General features: G+C 41.3%; 1 protein-coding gene across 1 annotated transcript in view; it reads left to right on the top strand.

Moving 5' to 3' along the window:
• The window catches only part of Itga8 (integrin subunit alpha 8), a 178,005-nt gene extending 160,015 nt beyond the window's left edge, over positions 1-17,990 (top strand). Inside the window, exons 28-30 of the mRNA XM_075970501.1 lie at positions 5,224-5,325; positions 13,500-13,622; positions 15,329-17,990. Of these exons, the coding sequence (XP_075826616.1) occupies positions 5,224-5,325; positions 13,500-13,622; positions 15,329-15,415 (312 nt within the window). The 3' untranslated portion in view covers positions 15,416-17,990. The remainder of the gene's footprint in view (positions 1-5,223; positions 5,326-13,499; positions 13,623-15,328) is intronic.
• The last annotated feature ends 3,692 nt before the right edge of the window (positions 17,991-21,682 follow it).

Raw genomic sequence — 21,682 nt, 5'->3', positions numbered from 1 at the left:
TTTAAAGATAAAATTAGTGTGGGCTTAAAAATAATTACTGGGCAGAACATGGAGGCCAACATCTGCAATTCCAACATCAGGCAATGGGGACAGGAAGAGGGTGAGTTCAAGGTCAACTTGAGCTACCCAAAAACATCCTTTCTCAAATAAAACCATCATCTTCACCACCATTATTATCAGTTTTGAGAGGTTTAAGCAGTTCAAAGATAGGAGAGAGAAAGCTCTCAATATTGGTATTTATCAAGCCCAGAAGCCTCCTTTCCCAGTAGTTTGCCAACCCCGTAACTTTGATTAGCACCATAAGGAAACCATAGTGAAAAAGTATATACCAACTGACTGGGAAGACAGCTCAGCCAGTACAGTGCCTGACACATCAGTACAAGGACCTAATTCCCATCCCCCAAAACCCAAGTGAAAAACAGGACATGGTGGTTTGCTCAGATAACCCCACCCCTCGTATTCAAGTGTATCTCTGAGGCACACTGGCCAGCCATCCTAGCCTAACTGCTGAATCCCAGGTCCCAGGAGACCCTGACTCAAAAACCAAAGTAGACAGACCCTAAGAAAAAACAAGCAAAGTGGATCTTTGTCTTACACACACACACACACACACACACACACCATACACAAACTCATGCATGCACGCACACACACACTGTATGCTAGAGCCAGCCAATGAACTGCTAACAACAGCTTAAATGATGTGGTGTGGAAAAGAAGCAGTGTACTTCTAAGGAGTAACAGCAGTCTGAAGTTATGTGAAGTTTTTCAGCCGACACTCTGTAGTGCAGCAGTATGTGCAGAAGAGATTTGTCTCTTGTCGTTTTTTGTTGGAGACAGTACCTCGGATAGTAAGGCAGATCTCAAACTCCCTGTATAGCAGAGAAGAACCTTGAACCTCTGATCTGCTGCCTCTGACTCGGCGTACTGGATTTGCAGTCCTACAATCACACCTCCTGTCTGAGTTCCTATCTGACTTCACATTGTCCACAGTGATTGACTGTGCCCTAGAAGTGTAACTCAACCCTTTCCTCCCAGAAATTACTTTCAGTCAGTGTTGTATCACAGCAGCAGGGAGGGTACTAGAACACTGCCCGGTGTAATCAATCACTGGGAAACCTAGAACAGCGCCAAGTGTAATCAGTCACTGGGAAACCTAGAACAGCGCCAAGTGTAATCAGTCACTGGGAAACCTAGAACACTGCCCGGTGTAATCAATCACTGGGAAACCTAGAACAGCGCCAAGTGTAATCAGTCACTGGGAAACCTAGAACAGCGCCAAGTGTAATCAATCACTGGGAAACCTAGAACAGCGCCAAGTGTAATCAGTCACTGGGAAACCTCACCCTATCATTGTGAGAGGCCAACAAAGTCGTCCTATGAAGATCTCAAAGGCCATCAGATAACTTGTACATCATTTCATGCGGTGGTTAGTTTGTGGTTCACTACATTTCTGTAGGGTATGCCTTCCAGTTTGTGTCATCAAGTTGGGGAAGACAGAGCGGTGATGTTATTACTGAACGTTTGTTAATGGCTAATACCTCTAAGAGGTTCATGAGCAGCATTGTTACTGAGCACACATCATAAAGCAGACTCAGTGAGATTAAGGCAGCAGTGGTACTATGAGGCAATATAACTTGGAGAGTCGCCACTGTACATGTGGTCCAGATATCATTCTGTGGATCATGACTATAAAACAGGAAAATAGAAAATTATGAACCACAATATAAAACTTAAAATATAAATATATTTGCTATGATATAATAATATAATACTACATTTCAAATACAGTTTCATTGAAGACAGATTTGGAACTGCTGACATAGATCTCAGGCATTCTCAAAGACCCAGAAAATTCCAGTGGTTTGTGGACCAGTGAGACAGGAGTAACGAATGGAAATAAATGAACAATCTGAGGGGTCCAGCTTTGACAAAGAGTGGGATTAACAAAAGGAGGAGATGCAGACTATCTACCCAGTGAGACTCCATTGGAGAGAACTGATTTTCCATTTGCTGGCAGGTGTCAATAGCAGATTGCTTCTCGGCTGGAGTGGGACCCTGTGTCCACTTTCCCCCTCAGTGCTGGGATCCCATCTACTGAGACCGACCCTGTGTCCACTTTCCCCCTCAGTGCTGGGATCCCATCTAACTTGAACCTGAGCTGGTCTTGTGCACTAGCCTCTGTGAATTCATATATGCAGCAGTCCCATTTTGTCTGGAAGACACTATTAAACCACATCTTTAATGCATCAAAAAGCTCCTGTTCCTAAATCTACAAGCAGTAAAAGAAAACCTCTCTGTCTACGATCCATGCAGAGATGCAACTCTTGCTAAACTTGTTTACTGAAGATATGGCTTCTAGTACTATAATTTAATTTTCTACCAAGTTTTTATTGAACTTGAAGATTAATGAAAACATTTTGGCTTTTTTGAGACTTTTTTTAAAATCACACTTACTATGTAGTCCAGGATGACTTCTAATCACAGCAATCCTCCTGCCTCATCCTCTTACCTTTAATTATAGGTATGAACAAACATAACCAGTGAAAACTGCTATCTGAGGTTTTTTTGTTTGTTTTTTTAGTTTCGTTTTGGTTTGGTTTGGTTTTTTTGGCTTTGTTTCTTTGGTTGGGTTTTTGCAGTGCAGGGATTGAACCCAGAGCTTTAAGCATGCTAGGCAAGGGTCTTTCACAGAAGTTAGAGCTCCTTTGCTATGCCTCTCCAAATTCTGTACCGTTTCGTTTTAAGACAAGTCCTTGCAGCCTTGACTGATAGACTAGCTTCAAACTCTTCAATGGCCCAGACTGAGATCACAGGCATGCACCTCCATCCCCAGCTCTGAAAGCTTCTTCATTGATGCTGTCCTGGTTAGGTTTTAGTCAGTCTGAAAACTGCTGGAATTATCTAGGAAAAGGACTCTCAATTGAGAAAATGCCTCCATGACACTGCCCATAGGTAAGTCTGTGGAGCATTTCCTTGATTTATGATAATGTGCGTGGGACCAGGTTACTGTGGGTGCTTCCTCCCCACGCAGGAGGTCCTGAGTTATGTGAGAAAGCAAGCTGAGCAAGTGATGGGGTGTCAGTCGGTAAGCAGTGTTCCTCCATGGCTTTTCTTCAGTTCCTGCTTCTGGGTTCCAACTTTAAAGTTCTGCCCTGACTTCTCTGCAAGATGGAGTGTGACCTATAAGATGAAATAAATCCTTTATTTTCTGGGTTGTTTTTGTCCTTGGTGTCTTATTGTGGCAATAGAAACCCTAACTGAAGCAAGTTTAGAGGCCTGGACACTATGGAGTATGGGTTTACAATTCTTACCCATAGACATGCCTGAGGCTGAATTAGGGGGATTACCCTCAGTTTGAGGCTAGCCTAGGCTACAGCAAGAGATCCAGGTGAGCTTTGGCTAGAGAGTGTAAAATCATGGTATCTCATTACTGGAGTGAGTGCTTCCTGTGTGAGGAACTTAGATGAAAACCATCAAGTGCTAGCAAATATCTCCACATTTTATGAAGTTTTAACTCTTAAATTAAAAAATACAACTTTTAGCTAAAATAGAAAAGACAGCCAAGAATAGACCATCAAAGAATGACACCTTGAACATAATTTGTTTCAAATGAATGGAAGTATTCTATTAGAAATTAGACAATTAGAAAGAAAGCAAAAAGATACAGTTATTTTAAATACATAAAAGTTTCCTTACATGGTCTGTGCCTATTGTGTATAAAAAGTAGGGTTTACTAGGGCAGAAAAATTCATTCATAGGAAAAATTTAACCTGTAAAAAGATTTGAGCAAAATTTCTACAATCCAAATAGTAGAATTGGTTCCAAGAGGCCCAAAACTGTGTTATAGGTGGGGATGTGCTGGTAACTGTTTGATGTACTGAATATTGATGTCTGGGAGGAGTCAAAGGGCTCTGTGATATAACACTTGCCACTTTCCATGATAAAAATGGTCCTACCGTTGTTTTAGCATGCCAGCGCCATGTTAGAAAATACAGGTGCTGGGAAGAGATGCCCAAGCAGACATTACTGTATGATGTTTTCCTTTAGGAATGAAGTAGACACATGTAATATTAGTAACATTGGCAATTTAAAATATAGTTAAACAGAATTGACTTTTAACTGTTAAATTTTTATAAACGTAAGTTAATTTATATAATTTAATTTTTAATACTTTACTTGTGTTGAAATTTTTGTACATGTACATAATGTATCTTGATCATATTGACTCCGTACTTCTCCCTCTAACCCCCCCCCCAGAATCCTTCCCAATGTATCTCCCTCCCACCCTGTGTCCTGTTTATTTATCTATTACGCTGTGATTTAACAACTGACCTCAGGATTTCAGAGTTTCCTTAGCCCCCAGGAGCATTCCAATCCCCACAACTGGAACACCTAACAGGGAGAAGGCGGAGGCTGTGGTAAACACCTTCAAGTGCACAGGGCAACTCCAGACACGCCCACAGCCTCGGTAGCACGGAGACTGAGCATCCCTACTTGGGATCTTCTGTGTGACACGAGATGGGAAACATTTCTCTACAAGCTGTCACCAGGACTTTCCTCTTTCGGGGAACAAGCACCTGTAATCCCCGTGGGTCCCTGTGACCTTCACCAGCAGTAACTCCAGAAAATCCTTGTACTTACTCTTTTTTAGAACCAGAATTTCCTTAGAGCAGGGTTCCTCTTAAACGTAGGCACAAATATTATACTAACAAAATATATCTTAACTGGACATGGTGGCACACGCCTTAAATCCCAAGCACTCAGGAGGCAGAGGCAGGCTACATAGTGAGATTCTATCTTTAAAAAAAATCAAATATATGTGTATATATATATATATATGTGTGTGTGTGTGTGTGTGTGTGTGTGTGTGTGTGTGTATCTGTGTGCATGTACATGTATGTAAAATAGAAGTTTAAAATGGTTATTAAATATATATAACTAAAAACAGGTTAGTCGAATGTTTGAATATTTGAGTGGATGGGATGGATATTTAGAGGAAAGATAAATTTACAGACACATTTGGAAGGATGGATAAATGCATCATAGTTGGATGGAGAGATGCATGGATGGATGGATGGATGGATGGATGACATAAAAGAAGGACAGAAAAAAGAAGAAAAAATTGTACTGGACATAGAAACTCTGAAAACAACTGATTATGTAATAGTATTTTAAAGAGTTTTCAAGGACATACATTTAAATAAATGCTTTTCCTTTCAGAGAAAGAACGATCCCTATGCTCTTGCATCCCTGGTGTCCTTTGCAGTGAGGAAGATGCCCTATAAAGACCAGCCAGCGACACTCCCCACCGGGAGTATAGCAGTGAGTATCTCTTTAAGAGACACAAATGATAAAGTTACTTCTAGAGCACTGTTCAGCTTGGGCTTGGTTAAAACATTTACATGAATTAGTGAATATTGTTCTCCTCCTTATACCACCATTTTTTCTTTCATTCTAGAAATTCCCCAGTGCCTTTGATCCAGTTATTAATTTTTCACATACATTTATTTCTACATTAAAAACTACAGGTAAAAGACTCACACTCTACAGCACTTTCTAAGTCAGTTGTTCTGTTTCAGAGAAACACATTCCAATGGAAATAGTGCTCATAGCAAAATCATACTGAGTTTTTGATTTTGATAACGGCATGGGGAGTCTGGTAGGGAGAGAGGAAACTTCCCCAGACCAGTGCAAACTTTTAGAGCTCTCTGTCCTTTTTGTGCCAAGAGCAATTCTGAGATGAGAGGTGGGGGAAATATGAGCTTCAGTTGACCAAATATTGCTTTCTAAAATCGAGACTATTAAACATCATAGAAGCCACAGAACAGTTTTTGACATCTTCAGGAATGTGGCAAACCCATGCAAAGATGGGAAGAACATCATTGAGAGCACCAGTAGTATGGGTAATAAAACTTCGCCTTTATGGTTCCTTACAAAGACCATCTAACCCTGAAAAACTCAGTTCTCCTAATAGCAATATTAAAGCCAGGCATGGTGCACACACCTTTAATCCCAGCACTCAGGAGGAAGAGGCAGGTAGATCTCTGTGAGTCCAAGTTCAGCCTGGTTTGCCTAATGTTACCAGGACAACCAGGGAGATGTAGTGAGATCCTGTCTTGAAACAAACTTATATTAAAGTTTCAAGCCTCATTACTTAGTTATCAGTGGGTATTTCCAGTCTCCAGTTTGAACTCTGAATCCCTAGGCCTTTGTTATTCAAAATGTGACTTGTAAACCAGGATCCCAGACATCTTCTGAGAGCTGGTTAGAAATATAGACGCAAGCTTCACTCTAAGCGTGTATTGAATCAAAATTACCAGGACATCCACACGGGCAGGTTTGGGAAGCACGCCTTTAGAATCTACGTAGTTGAATCCTTTGTCATCCATCCATTTCCAGCCCTGGTCTTCCATTTCACTGTAATGGTTCATCTTTGCAGCCTAATTAACCTTTGACTATAGAAATTAGGGGTTGAAGAAATAGTTCAGTCAGTAAATTGCTTGCCTTGCGAGCATGAGGCCAGGATCTGGAGCCGCACCCTTTAAAAGGAGAAGGCGACTGGAGAGATGTCTCAGTGGTTAAGAGTGCTAGTTGCTTTTCCAGGGGACCGAGTCTCACCACATGGTAGCTCACACCATCCATTTGTAACTCCCATTCCAGGGAACTCCATGTTCTCTTCTGGCCTCTGTGGGCACCAGTCATATATGCAGGCAAAACGCCCATACACCGAGTACAAAATAAAATAAAAGGCGGTGGGCTTGACGGTGCACACCTGTTCTCCCAGCACTGAGGCGGTAGAGACAGCCTCACCAGGCCTCAGGCTCCCTGGACAGCCTGTCTCACTTACCTTACCAGTTCTAGGCCCGTGAGAAACCCTGTCGCAAAAGAAAAATAAAAGCAAAGGTGGAGTAACACCCAAAGTTGTCTCCACACACATGCACATGCATCTGCTCACAAACACACACATAGACACACACTACAAAAATAAATGAAACAGATTATCTACTGATTATTCTTCCAGTCTCAACTTTGAGTATACAGTTAGAATATTTACTCATGCAACTTTAAATGCATGCAGAAACGTGTACATCCCGAGCGCTCTCTCCATGCATCTGGACTAAATAGGCTGGGGCAGGGCCCTGCGATTGATTTACAGCCCTTACAGGAGGCTCCTCAGGGGGAGCCAAGGCTGAGAGATTTAACGCCACAGAGCACTAAGAGAAAAAGCAAAGGCTTTGAAGCCCTTCAATCTAATTTGTAACCATAGCTATCATATGAAACTGTTAAGATAATTAATAAAATTACATAATCAAACTTTCAGTGATAATTTCAGAGATAATTAAGTCTCCAGTCTCAATAAATGTTAATATCATCCCCAAATGTCTTCTCGTCTCTAAGTCTGGTAAACCCGCACTGGAAATGACAATAAAGATTTGAGCAACGGGTTTTAAAGTCAGCGTGGCCACATCTTTCTTCATTTAGGTCACTTCTCTTTCTCTCACAAGTTGTCTGCTACAGCCTGGATTTATGTTCAACCCAGCATACAGAGGCTTAGGGCTTTTAATACAGAGTGTTCATCCAAGGAGGTTCAAAGACTTGCAGCTCTCAGGGAGATAAATCCAGACCCCTTTTGTTTTCTTGGAGCACGTGTTTCATAACAAAAACACATGTTCCAGTCGATTCCATCAACAGGATCGCATCCTTCAGGGCTGGCTACAGGTGACAGCCTGCTGTTCTCAACTCATCTCAAAAGATGCATGAAATGATCAAATGCATGCTTCCTCCCACGGCACCATCCGTTACCATATTAAAAACGAAAGAAAGATCCGTTATCTGATGACGAAGATTTACCGCATCGTTTAGGTACAGGTTATTGGATAAACATTTAGCAAGGGAACTGCTTTCAAGTCTCCCAGTATCTGACTCACAGGGGAAGACCTTGCCAATACATAGTTAGCTGTTCAGTGTAGGGAACCGGTCTGGTCTCCCTGTGGCTTAGAGAGAACTCTGGCTGGAGGGGGCAGACATCTTGTTGAGAAAGTTCTAAAGGTCTCTCTATTCTTCCTCTCAGAAAGAGCCCCACCAGAGAGAACTGCTGTACGGTAGTTTAATCAGTCACTTGAGAAGCAGCCAATGTCCATCGGGACACTGGGAAGACTTTGTAGTGAGAAGTTGATATATGATTGTTTTCCTAGACTCTTGTGTGGGATGGTTGGTTGGTTTGTACTTCCTTTTCAACGTGGTCATAAGTCAGCCGTATCTTATAAGTAAGCTCTGCTTGTGTAGGAAATAGTCCCCGCCTGCCATTCATGCAGCATCTGAATTGGTAACACACGAACTCCTCTCAGAGGTGAGGCAGGGGCTTAGAGGCACACCAATGCATCTTAAGTCATCACAGCACAGGGGAAAAAAGAAAGAGATTATTCAATTACATGAATCCTTTTTTTTTTTTTGACGGACTATTGAGACATAGGCATTTCCATGTTATTCAACAAACACCCACTTCCACAATTTACACCTATGAGAAAGGATTGTTGTCTAGTATAAATGTAAAAATGATTATTATTATAAACTATTTTGTGAAAATACTTATGTAAAAAAATCTCTCCTGGAAGTTGCAAATACACTTCATTTTCAGATTTTTTTTCACAAAACTTCAACATTTATGAACAGAATTCTTGAATGAGATGGTATTTTTGGAGTACAGACATCTGATGGGTGGAATGATGCCGAGGGCTGTTAACTGTGTGCTCAGCTCTTCCCCTATTTCTATTTTGCTCTAAATGGCGTTGTAGGTAAAGCGTCTTTGTACATTTATTGAAACATTCGCCTGCCCCCATTGCAGTGTGTTTGCATAAGATGTTGTGATATGTAAGCATACATGTTAATGTTAATTACAGTTGCAAACTGTTTCCTTCCACCTTGGTGTTTTCTCATCAAAATACCCAAAAATATACCATAAATATCAATGATGGAATGTAGACATATTGAAGTTTATTTATAGTCTTTCAACCATAATAAAGAACAGCAAGATTTATGATTTGATGGAGGTAAGATTAAACGGTCCCTTCTCAGGATCCCTTTGAGAAAATCCAACTGCTTATAATTTATAGATTTCACTTCCTAAAGCCACAGATAAAGATAATAAGTGAGTTGCTAAGTTTTTGTACTATTTCTTTAAATAGCTTCAAGTTCCTGATAAGCAAAAATACATAAAAGCAGATAGTTGATTTGTGGGCTGGCAACTGGATTCCCCACTATATCTTAAGTTCTCTAGTTACTCAATATTAACCGTTGTATCAGAAGCCTGGTGTCTAGAAATAAATCGTTCAGTTTTTTGAGGGGGAAGACAGAGAGAGAGAGAGAGAGAGAGAGAGAGAGAGAGAGAGAGAGAATGTACGAGTGCACACGCAAACACACACACACAGTCATGCATGCAGGCATGAACCTAATGGAACCTAATGGAGGTCAGAGGACAACCCAGGAGCTGGTTCTCTCCTGCCACCTTGTGGAATCCAGGGATTGCACTCTGGTCATCAGGCACAAGGGCTTCTTTCCAGAGCAAGACTAAAGTAAGCTCTTGCGCACTGTGTGCTGTGTACTCTGCTGTGAGCCAGAATAATCCTGCAGTGAGGGTTTGGATGGATCAGCTGACCACACCATTGTGTCACATGGACAATGCCAGGCGTGTAGAGCCCGAGTTCCATAAATGTGGGGCTGCGGAACACGCTCATAACTTGATTGCATCTTCGTTCTCTAAAACGGGAACGGGAAGATCTGGTGTCATACAAATGTCTTTCCATTAAGCACAGTTAGTGTTGCAAGGCTGCATCTCACTCTAGAGCTTGAAACCTTTGCGGCTGCTGCATGCGGCCTGTGTTCAGAGCAACTGAACTTTGGAAACAATCAAAAAGAATGTAAGAAATAATTTACTTGTTAAAATATTAATAGCACGTTTAAATGATATTAAATTTGTATTAACAGGTAGTACTTGATATTTGGGTTTTAACAGCGTGTTGTTAATGTCTCCTATTCTCATTTTTTAAATGTGACTGATACAAATTTTGAATTCACAGATGTCTAATATTTCTATTGGGCAGCATTGAGAAAGACCAAGGTCACAGCCGATGAGTCCTACAGAGGGTCAGAGAATATGGGTGTTTTATATTATTTGATATAAACACACATTTCTCAGCATAAATCGCAGTCATAAGAAACCTCATCTGTGGTGCACTTTCTCATCAGTTTTGAGCCTGTGGATACTCCAAGCTAAGCTTCCTGAGGGCTTGTCAAAATGTATAAGCACTGGAAATGACCAAGTTTTGGTGTTTGTCAGTACTTTATTTTTACTCAAATATCTCCAAAATTATCTTCCACTTCCCCACCACCATGAATATAAACAAACATAGGTCCTACCAAAGTGACCAGTTAAGCTGTTTCCTTTTAAGCCGCATACAATTTAAGTCTCTCATTTATCTCCGCAGAGCAGTGAGTCTCAGGAAGAGCTGTGCTTTGCTAGTGGTCCACCATTATGGTGGAGTCACAGGTCGGAATGTTACCAGGTTCCCTTCATTCCAAGGCATAGAACTCTCCCAGTGGGGCATGGTGTTCGGCTCTTTGCGGTCACTCTCTGTTAACTCTGCATTGCCTGCCTGTCCACTGACACTGTTGTCACGGCTTCTAACTGTGAAGCATAAATACCAGGTCATCTTAGGAAGACACCAGGGTGGACAGGGGTCCTCAGCTGCACCAACCTTAGACTGTGCCATCGTATCAGAGGCAGAGGGAAGCCCTCAGAGTCCCTCGAGGCCTTCCATCCCTTCCCCTTCGTGAACTGAATGGGGCTAAGCAAGAAATATACACTTTAGGGGACTCGGAGGGATGGGAGGAAGTGATAGCTTTAAAATAAACCTACTCTTCCTGGAAGCAGGCTGGCCACAGTTTTGATAATGAGAAATTCAGAATTCTGGAACCAAAAGAGGATTTCAGAGTTTTGGATTACCACATGGTGATCATCTCCCACGCACTGCCTAAGGCAGTGCCAGAATCTCTGGAAACAAATATAAGCCAAGAACCACGAGAGTTGCTCCCTGGTTTAGACGCCCCTGCTGAGAACACGTGTCCATCCCATGCTTGAATTGTACTTTCTCACTACTGTTGTAAGAGAGAAAGTCCTTCAGGTATCTTTCTTTGATCTTTGTGGGGGTCTTTCATGCTTCTTTCAACAGACAGACTGACTTTTGACACAGTCCATTAAAGCTTACAATGACCAGGTGGGGAGGTCACCTGGTGAAGGACACACAATCCATTTATTTGTCTGCTAGATTGGGGCATGGATTAAGATGGGAGGAACAATAGAACCAGGAAGAACTGAGCAGAACATTGGCAGGGGTCATAGCTAGTTGAGAAGGCAGAACAAACTCACAATACATACATACAAACATACATACATACATGCATGGGTCTGGTTAGGGCCCAATATTAGGTTCCAGTGATGAAAATGCCCAGTTATTTCCTGCCATACCAGTTCACAGCTACCAATTAGCCATGAGTCTCCCTCACAATTCCCTTTAGGATTGTGGTCTAGAGTTCTCAGGTAGTTTCTATGTTAAATACGTTCAATGAATGTATTTAAAATGAAGAGCATATAGACCAATTTAAAGGAAGCAATGTCTATTACTGTAGAGCCAGACACCTATATCAAGCATGGTAGATAATAGTCAGTTCCAAGATATTCTGTATTTTTATTTTCTATGAGCAAAGTTCTCAGTGGCATGGATTAGTCTTCTCCACTTTACATAGGGGTCTGTAGCTTCCTTGCCCAGACTCCCAGCTCTGGAGCAAGAGAGTTCCTTCTTCTGACCGTGTTGGCCTCATTTTCCTCCAGGAATCTTTCCAACAGGGGGGAATGACATGGGTTCCTATCGTCTCCAGCTCTGTCCATGAAAATTGGACTTGGGCTTGAAGGCAGCCCAAACCCAAGAGAATAATACCACACCACTTTACACAGTACAGCATCGATCTAAACAACCATCAGAGTGTCTCCTACAAATAATGATGTTTAGTAGGGAGTAGAACAGCACTGCAATGGGGATACATTTGCTATAGCAAACTGAAGGTAATTGGAGAAGCTGAGGGAAGGAAAATAGTTTGTAAATGTGTGTGTATGTGTGTAGGCATACAAGTTAATACACAAGGAGTATATTAGTTGTAGGTCCTTGTCTTCCCTCTTGCTAGACCCTATGCAAAAATGAGAAGGATGAAGATATTTTGAAACAGTAATCATGAGTCTAGGGATTAATGAGAGTAACTAATGTTATTTTAAATTTATCAGATAGTTGATGGGCAGATAACTTTACAGAACTGTAGTGTGTGGGTATTGTATGGTATGGCGTGTGTGTGTGTGTGTGTGTGTGTGTGTGTGTGTGTGTGCGTTGAAGTGGTTTTTTGATCTCAACAGAATCTTCTTTTTAAGATTTTCTTTTTATTTATGTGTATGGGTATGTGAACATTTGTGTGCAGGTGACTGCAGTGGTCAAAAGAGAAAGTCACATCTCCTGGAGCTGGATTTATGGGCAGTTTCAAATGCTGGGAGTCAAACTCCTATCCTCTGCAAGAGCAGAAAGTGCTCTTAGCTATTGAACAATCTCTCTAGCCTCCTCTCCCCCACCAGCAGAATCTTTGTTACTGATTACCACCAAGCAGTTATTCATAAAATCCCTCCTTCATACTGCCTTTCTCTATTCCTGTTTGTTAGAACTTACATTAGTGGCTTCACTCTCATTCTGACTATTTTTACATTAAGTAATTCCATAAAAATGCAAGCTAAGGGCTTGCAAGATAGCTCACTGGGTAAGAGTGCATGCTGCCAATCCTGACAACCGAAGTTCTAGTCAATGAATTCACAAGGTTCTATGGAGACAACTGCCGAAAGAAAGGAAGGAAGGAAGGAAGGAAGGAAGGAAGGAAGGAAGGAAGGAAGGAAGGAAGGAAGGAAGGAAGGAAGGAAGGAGAGAAAGAAGGATGGATGCATGGTGGCTAGCCTCAAGTTCTCAGCTGTCATTTAGTACCAGATCACAAAGTCTACAGAGGAAGAGATCCAGTACTGACATTAACTAGTGACATGAACTCTTGAATATCTAATATTTCATGATTGTTCACAAATTCACCTTTCGGTGAGATTAGCTGACTTACATGAAGATGAAGTCAACGCTCGTAGCCCTTTGTTTGCGTAGAGGTCCACATTTACCTGGATTTCAGTCTAGGGTTCCATGATTAAAGGTCACCACCCAACAAGTATATGTTATTAGATTTTCATGTAGCCTCCTAGGCATGGGTGTGTGTCTGTTTTAGAGAGCCCGCGTTCAGTCACTATGACCTCCTAATATCGCCTCAAATTCCTTCAGCTGTTATGAGCATCACTTCGCAATGATCTTCAGTAGCAAACTGGCAGTTCTTGCTTGTCTCATCAGATAGTTGCTTTGCTTTCTTTTCAGATTAAGACGTCAGTCATCTGGGCCACTCCGAATGTGTCCTTCTCAATTCCACTGTGGGTCATAATACTAGCAATCCTTCTTGGCTTGCTGGTTCTGGCCATCTTAACTCTAGCTTTATGGAAGGTAAGCGAGCTTCCTTTGCTTTTCCTTTGGGGTTCAGAAGCCATTGAGGGGGTGAAAGGATATTGTTGGAAAGTATTAAATATAACGATAAAGTTGTAAATTGCTGATTTTGATAATCTTAAGGACAGAAGAAGATTGTGTCTATTTTGTTTTGGAATTTAATGTGTGTGAAGATAATATTGTGAAAGATGAGGGGTAAACTGCTTCCACTCTGAAGTTTTTGGGGGAGGTGATTTTATTTGAGGGATAGGAATAGAGCCTGGGGTTTTGCACAGGCTTTCTCTTCTGAGAGACATTCCCAGACCTTATCTTGAGATTTCTTATAAATAAATATATTGAATAATTGTCTTAAGACCCGTGGTCTTCTTTTCAATGGGCTCAGAGTAATTTCATCATTATCAAGACTCCTTTTTCTTTTCAATAACCAAGAAGTTGTGTGTTTTGTTGACATGAACCTATCATCAGTCCTGTGAATTTCTCTTTAAAAGCAATGCAACTCTGCAGCTAATATAGATTGATTCTCATTTGTTTCCATTTCAACTATTAGGCCAAATAGGCCGTGCATAAGGTATGTGGAGTGAGTTTTCCATCTTACCAACTAGTTTGTCTCTAGTAGAAAATCTTAACGAATCGTTAGGGATGTCCTACTGAGGCTTGTTCTGAAAGTCCATAAGAGCATCAGATCTACAGCCAAGTGTCTTGTCCATCTGCCAAGCTACAAGAAGTCTCTCGCTCTAAATAAAAAGCGGTGTCATAGTGACATTACACGTCTCGGTCAACCACTATTGTGTGGCCCTCTGAGAAAATGGCAATTATAAATTTTGAAACAATAGGCAGCAGTCTGCTTTACAGAACTTAGAGAACTTTGAGTTGAAGAATAGCTTTTCTAATCATTAACAGCTGTCTGTACTGTCCTGAGCCCATCTAGTCACTGTCCCACATGTAGAGATAACTTCAGCATTGTTCTGCTCTTTATGGTAACTGGATATCACTCTACATGCCAAATGAGAGAGTACCCTACTAGTCTTGCAAAGAAACTCTTTCTGTGCTTCCCACATGAGAAACAATAAATAATAATTCTAGGGTTCTGGGAAAATAAGCATCCTCTGGGGTTAAATATTAATTTGAAATTCAATAGAAAGATGGTTCTGGAGCCATCTTTACCAGAGTACTGGTAAATCTGTAGAAAGTCACAAGAATGTCCGATCCTGCCTGGTGCTGTTATTGACATAAATCACAAATTGGACCTTCCTCTAAACACCTTATGTCCCACCAAGTCCAGAAGAACAGGCAACAATGTCTCCCTATGATGTGTCCTAAGTACGCTACAGAACACCACAGGGAACGACATGTGTCAGGTCAACTGTGGGGCACCATGAGGGAAGCATGCAGAAAGACAGAAGGATCCTTAGTGCACTAGTGACAGGATGGGCTATAGCTAAGGTCTGTGAGTGGCATCTGTAAAATGTAGACATCCTGCCACTACTTCCTGTGTGGCGGGAGGAAGGCAACAGATGCACTGCCAACCTTGTCCGGGCAGTGAATTTTCTCCACCAGTAACCAACACTCCGATTTTCCCTCTTAATTTGGACAATTAGACAGATAGTTCACATATCCCAGGTTTCTAATAAAATGTCTAGAATGCAAATTCCTTAAATAAGGTATTTCACACACTCTCCAGATGACTTGATTTTTCTTTCTCCTAGTGTGGCTTCTTTGATAGAGCAAGACCGCCTCAGGATGAAATGACAGACAGGGAACAACTGACCAGCGACAAGACACCGGAGGCATGACTCGGAAACACGAAGCCCTAAAATTCAAACACTGGTCCTGTTCAAAGAAAGAAGGGACATGACTGCAAAATGATCAGAGCCTTCCATACGTGCCAGTGACCTAGGGAACGGAAGGTGCCTAAGGATCACCTTGTCTGCTCCACACATGGGCACGGAACACAGAGAACCCTGTGGGAAAAGAAACCCCCAACACTGTAGAAACAACCAGCAGTTGTGACAATTCCTGTTGCTTTCACCATTTCACATCTGGCTGAGAGTTTGGAATGGCTGTGGGTACTCAGACGGCTGTCAGATCAGCCCAATGTGACTTTCAAAACTGATTCCTACAGAGATAAGATGAACTAAGGTTAAACACTACTGTAACCCAATGGACTCTCTGACACCTCCCTACAGAAGAGCAGCCTTTCTAAGGATGCGATGGCTCAGGGAGACAAGCAATGTGTTGTCAGGACTGTGAAAGTACTTGTGGAACAACAGAGATCATTTAGTGAAGTGAGAACAAAAAAAAATGTATTTATTTATTTTCCATTTCTCTAGGTAGAGAATCAGGCCATCTAGAGGATATTGAAATTAAGATTTAGTTGGCTAGATTTCAACATCATTCCACTTATTTCTTCTTGAGACAACTACTCCGTGAAGATAACATGTTTAATTGGGCTTCTTAGTGTGTTAGACGGTGTTACACACACATTGGTATTAGGGGTCAGTTTTGCTAATATCTTGCTGCCTGCTACCTGGAGTTACCTTTCTTTGTGTTCTAGAGGAACTCACATCTGCATAATTCAACACAAAATTTTGTATTTATAGTTCTTTTTGTACATGTAAGAAACTATTTCCACTGATTTCTTTAAAGAATTCATTTCAAGGTACTCACTACCCTGATGGTGTTTGAAAGTACGGGCACAAGTTGTAGGGTCCATTTAAAAAGCAATTTAGCAATATGGGTGAATCTTATTTTAATAGTTTACACACCATTATTTAGCTTGGGATCTACACACCTGCTTTTGTTGTAATATCTCATGCTTATAAAAAAGAGAAAATGTGTTGAGTATAAATCAGATGGAGATATATGTAGTTATACAGGTGTGAGGCAAACGGAAACTCACTTCTAAGGACCTAACAATATTTTTAAAGCTTCATTACCCACTCCTTACTACTAATCTTTCCTAGAATATAATCTTTGAAAATAATCTTCTATACTTAAGCTATTTTACCATCATCTTTAGTCATCCAGAAAATGTTGCTTAAATCTCTTGTAAACAGTCCATAATCATTTGTAATGTCACCATTTTGAAGTACTATTGACCAGCCAAATGCATATGATGATCTGCACAATTTTATATCCTTTATATACTAATGAAAAATTGCTAGGGAGAAATGCTGAACAAAATTTTATGTGCAATATATAAAAGACCTATGTATCTGAGGAATGTTTACACTGGCATTAGTTTTTTTTAAATTAATATCCTGAATACGAAGTCTGATACAACAAGCTGACCAAAATCCTAACCTATACAGAGCAGTCTTGAAAATCTGTGTCTCAATTTCAGCAATGACACTTTGTTTGAAAGATGAGCCAAACTCACAGACAGTAAATTTTATGTGGTATCTTTACCTGGCAAGGAGCCACTTGGCTTCAATTGCCAAAGTTCCTTGGAAAGCAAGTGGAAGACACAGAGACAAATATCATTGCTGTTCATCATCCCCTGCTTGTCAATTAAATCTGTCCCGGTAGCTGGTTCCTGTCTGTCAGGAGCCCACATCTAGCTCCCAGTCTGTGTGATTAGTGTACGGGCAGCATTGCACTTACCTCAACGAGTTTTGAGAGTTCCATACCAGCCTCTGCAGTTGTCGTCACTGTTCGTCTTTTTGGTAGAACCAGTTTCATAGGCAGACAGCCATATATATGATATAATTTGAGGGATGACAAACAGCTCTCTCTACACTACATAATGACTTAACTTTTGTCATTCCTGATGTGGGACCAATGAAGGAACTCAGAGAACTCTTAGAGCTAAACATCGGATTTGGGGGAGACAGTTTATACAGCCTAATGGGAGAAACTAGACATGTCAGGGGGAAGATGGGACCAACACAGGAAAAGATATGGGGATATCAAAGGGAAAACATGGCTTCCCATTGTCTCCACTGTAGAAGTACACAGCGGGTTGTCATCCACTTGCACACAGAAAACTGAGGTCAGGGGAAGCCTCCGGTGGGATGTTCTGAAACATGCCAACCTCACAGAGAACACTAGTATACAACAATGCTCACAACATTGCTGAGTCCTTCATAACTCGTGTGCTGGGCTTCACCAGGAGCTTATCGGTGTTTCTCTTCATTAAGCTCTTTTTTCTAGTTCTTGCAGCTGTTTTCTTTTATATCTAAGACATGGGGAAATGAGCAGATTTTGTAAACTTGGAGAATTTTATACAGTAAAGTAATAATGTTCTAGTCATCACTGAAATCCAAATCTTAGAACTCTTGTCTTATTTAAATACGTGTGTAGAGACAGTGGAGATGTTCATGTACCTGTTTGCATTGTCACCAATAAAATTAAAAATTAAAGACACAAGAGCATGTGTATGGCTTATTTCATGTACTACATGAAGCTTTTCCATTTATAATGGACCAGCAACAAAGAGGTCTTTATTCCTTTCTGCCTTGATTCCTTTTTTATAAGAACATGGAACATTGGAAGAAGTTACCTTTCTGTAGTAAAACTGCTCTACACTTGGCTTGGGATGTTGGCTGTTCGACTCTGAGTAATTGAGCCCTTAAGACATACATGGGTGGGTACATGTATAGTCATGGATGACATCGGAAAGGAGGATCAAATGTTTGCATAATTCCTAATAGTTCCACACTCGTGCAACTGAGCTGTCTGTTGTTTTTTTAATTTGCACATCCAGCTCTTTTATAAAGCTCTTCCTTCCATCTTTAGCCAACTTCAAGGTTCTTCTGTGCCCCCATCCTCCATCTGACTCACTTCCCACCTGTGCTTATGATTAGATCGCAACCTGATTGCCTTTCAGGGAGAACAATCACCACATCTTTTCAACTATGTGCTTCCTACACCTAGCCATAAGGCCTAGTATATAGTGGAGGCTCCAGAAACTGAGGCACAAGTAGATATACATTTGCCTACTAAATATTCATGGTGGACATGTACTTTTATAAACCACTTCAAATATTAAATACCAGAGCAGTCCACATTTCTATTTATAATGTCTGTACAATATTATTAGAAGTTAATTGATTACTTCCAATTTAAAAATTCTGGCTTCAGAAATCTGAAACTTTTGAATGTCAACATGGGCCGTATTGGATCTGATGCAATCGGTCCCAATGAAAACACATGCACTGACACTGGAGAGATGAATTAATGGATGAGGATGCTGCGCTGCCTAGTTCAATGTCAGCTTTACACAAGCTAGAGTTATCTGAAGGGAGGAAACCACAACTGAGCAAAGACCACCCTAAGATCCAGCTGTAGTATTGATGGGGAGGACTCAGCCCATTGTGGGTAGAGCCATCCCTGGGATGGTAATCCTGGGTTCTATAAGAAATCAGGCTGAGCAAGCCACGGGGAGCAAGCCAGTAAGCAGCACCCATTCACGGCCACTGCATCAGCTCCTGCCTCCAGGTACCTGTCCTGCTTAGTTTCCTTTTCTGACTTTCTTTGATGATGAACAACAATATGGAAGTATAAGCCGAGCCTTTCCTCTCCAGCTTGCTGTTTGGTCATGGTGCTTTGTCATAGCAATAGAAATCCTGGCTAAAACAAGGGCTTAATTGCTTTGGCAGAGAGAGAACTAACGTCCAGTTCCTAGCACCCACACCAGAGCAGGGGACACACAACCACCTGTATCTCCAGTTCTGGAGACCATAATCCCTCTTTTGACCTCCTCGAGTACCCATACACACATAGACATATACACAATTTAAAAAATGAAGAAGTACATGAGCAATATTTTGAAAAAAAGTTATCTCCAGGTTATATGTACAAGGTATATGTGAAACAGAAATATATTTTATGGCTATATATGGATTTAATCCCTAATCATCTCAAGGTGGTGTGAATGTGAACTGTCTTCCAAAAGCTTATGCATTTGAACACTTGAGCTCCATCTGGAGACACTATTTAGGGGAAAACCCTCAAGCTGAGGAATCGGGTCACTGACATAGGTGGGATAGACATTGAGAGTTAAAAGCCAGTAGCCACCCCACTCCCAGTCTACTCTCTGCTTCTTTGTTCTTTGCAGTATGAAGATTCCCAGCCACCTGCTCACCACACCTCACCCATCCACCCTAGTAGACTGTCCCCTCACAACAATGAACCAGACTGTTTCCTCTTTCATGCTGTTTCTTGTCATGTGTGCCGTCACCATAGTGTAGGACGTAGCGAACGCCCCCATCAGGTATGTCTGAGAAGGATGACTAGCTTCCCATGACAGGTTCTGAAGCTCTACTCAACGAGCTGTCACTCACTACCATGTCTCTCTGCCTGTAAATAGCTATTCACAGTTTCAGACATTAAGACAGCATTGAGAACAGAATGTGTGTGCAGAGGTTCTCTCTGCAATTTTTTCTCACTAAATGAACTTTGTAAGACTGGAGATTGCTCACTGAGAGGCAATGGAGATCTTTGTAGCTCTCCATAACCAAGATATTGCTCTTAAGAAAAGTGAATAAATTTGCACTGACCTGAACATACATTTTCATTCATAATTCTGTCATCGGTATTTAACAGTTTCATGATTAATTCTAAGTTTTACTTTATCTTAATCTGAAGTTCATTTTAAAATTAAATAAATGTAATGAACACATTTGAGTTTAAGTTCTAATATTTCATCATTCACTCAACACACATCAATTTTGTTAATACCCCATAAGATATTTGTTAATACCCTCATCAGACTACCCTGTCATCTTAATGGCATTCATGAATCCTAGTGAGAAGAACACACATCAGTTTACTGTCCCTGTAGCTTGGAACACAAGGATGAGCCTTCTGCTTTGGATTGTACATCGCACTTTCAAACCTAAACATAACAAATGGTATATGGCCACTGAGAGGAAATCAAGTGATGGAGGAAGGTCATTGGTTAAAAAATAAAGAAACTGCCTTGGCCCATTTTATTGGTTAGAACATAGGTGGGTGGAGTAAACAGAACAGAATGCTGGGAGGAAGAGGAAGTGAGCTCAGAGACGCCATGCTCCCCTCTCCCAGGCAGACGCAATAGCTCTGCTCTCTGAGGCAGAGGCACGCAATGAAGCAAGCCGCCAGGTCAGACATGCTGAATCTTTCCCGGTAAGACCGGTGCTACACAGTTTATTAGAGATGGGTTGATCGGGATATCAGAATTAGCCAGTAAGGGCTAGAGCTAATGAGCCAAGCAGTGTTTAAAAAAATACAGTGTCCGTGTAATTATTTTGGGGCATAAGCTAGCAGGCAGTCAGGGTGCTGGGGATGCAGCCCTGCCGCTCCTATTACAACAATCAAGCAATGCTAAGTTTCAATATTCTTGGTGCTGAAGGTCAAGAAAGAATCACTAGGCTAACATAACCTGTGTATGCGGGATGGACTCATCAGGTACATACAGATGGCTATGCCCTAGGCTAACCCCAGTGGTCAAAGCCTGTATGTATTATTAGTGAGGACAAAGACTCTTACTGGTTTGTGTTTGTAGAAATTTCTGTATGGTTACATGTAGGAGGTGAGGATTGGTCTACTAACCAGTCCTTTGATATCTTGAACACCTCTAGCTGTAGAGAGGAACTGAGGGCCACGTCCTGCCACCCAGCTCCCAGCCGCCTGGCTAGCTTATGCCCTGAAATAACAACACACAAACTGTATTCTTTTAAACACTGTCTGGCCCATTATATCTATCCTCTTCTTGGCTAACTCTCATATCTTGCTTAACCCATTTCTAATAATCTGTGTAGCATCATGAGGTGGTGGCTTACCGAGAAAGATTCAGCATGTCTGACCTGGCAGCTGGCTCCATCGAGTCTGCCCTCACTTCCCTTCTTTCCAGCATTGTGTTCTGTCTACTCCACCGACCTATGTTCTGACCTATCAGGCCAAGCAGTTTTCTTTATTAACCAACCAATGAAACAACAGATAGAAAAAGACCCTTCTACATCATCCAGCCATTCTATATGAGGATAACCTGACCATGCTAATACTCTATAAATACTGATCCAACTTTTGGGTTCCTCTATTGGATAAGATAAAACCCTTGCAGAATTTACCAACAAGGT

The sequence above is a fragment of the Microtus pennsylvanicus genome, chromosome 4 (genome assembly GCF_037038515.1).
Source record: "Microtus pennsylvanicus isolate mMicPen1 chromosome 4, mMicPen1.hap1, whole genome shotgun sequence".
Lineage (NCBI taxonomy): Eukaryota > Metazoa > Chordata > Mammalia > Rodentia > Cricetidae > Microtus > Microtus pennsylvanicus.
Note: the sequence above shows the minus strand (reverse complement) of the source record. Positions and strands in the feature narration are given on the sequence as shown.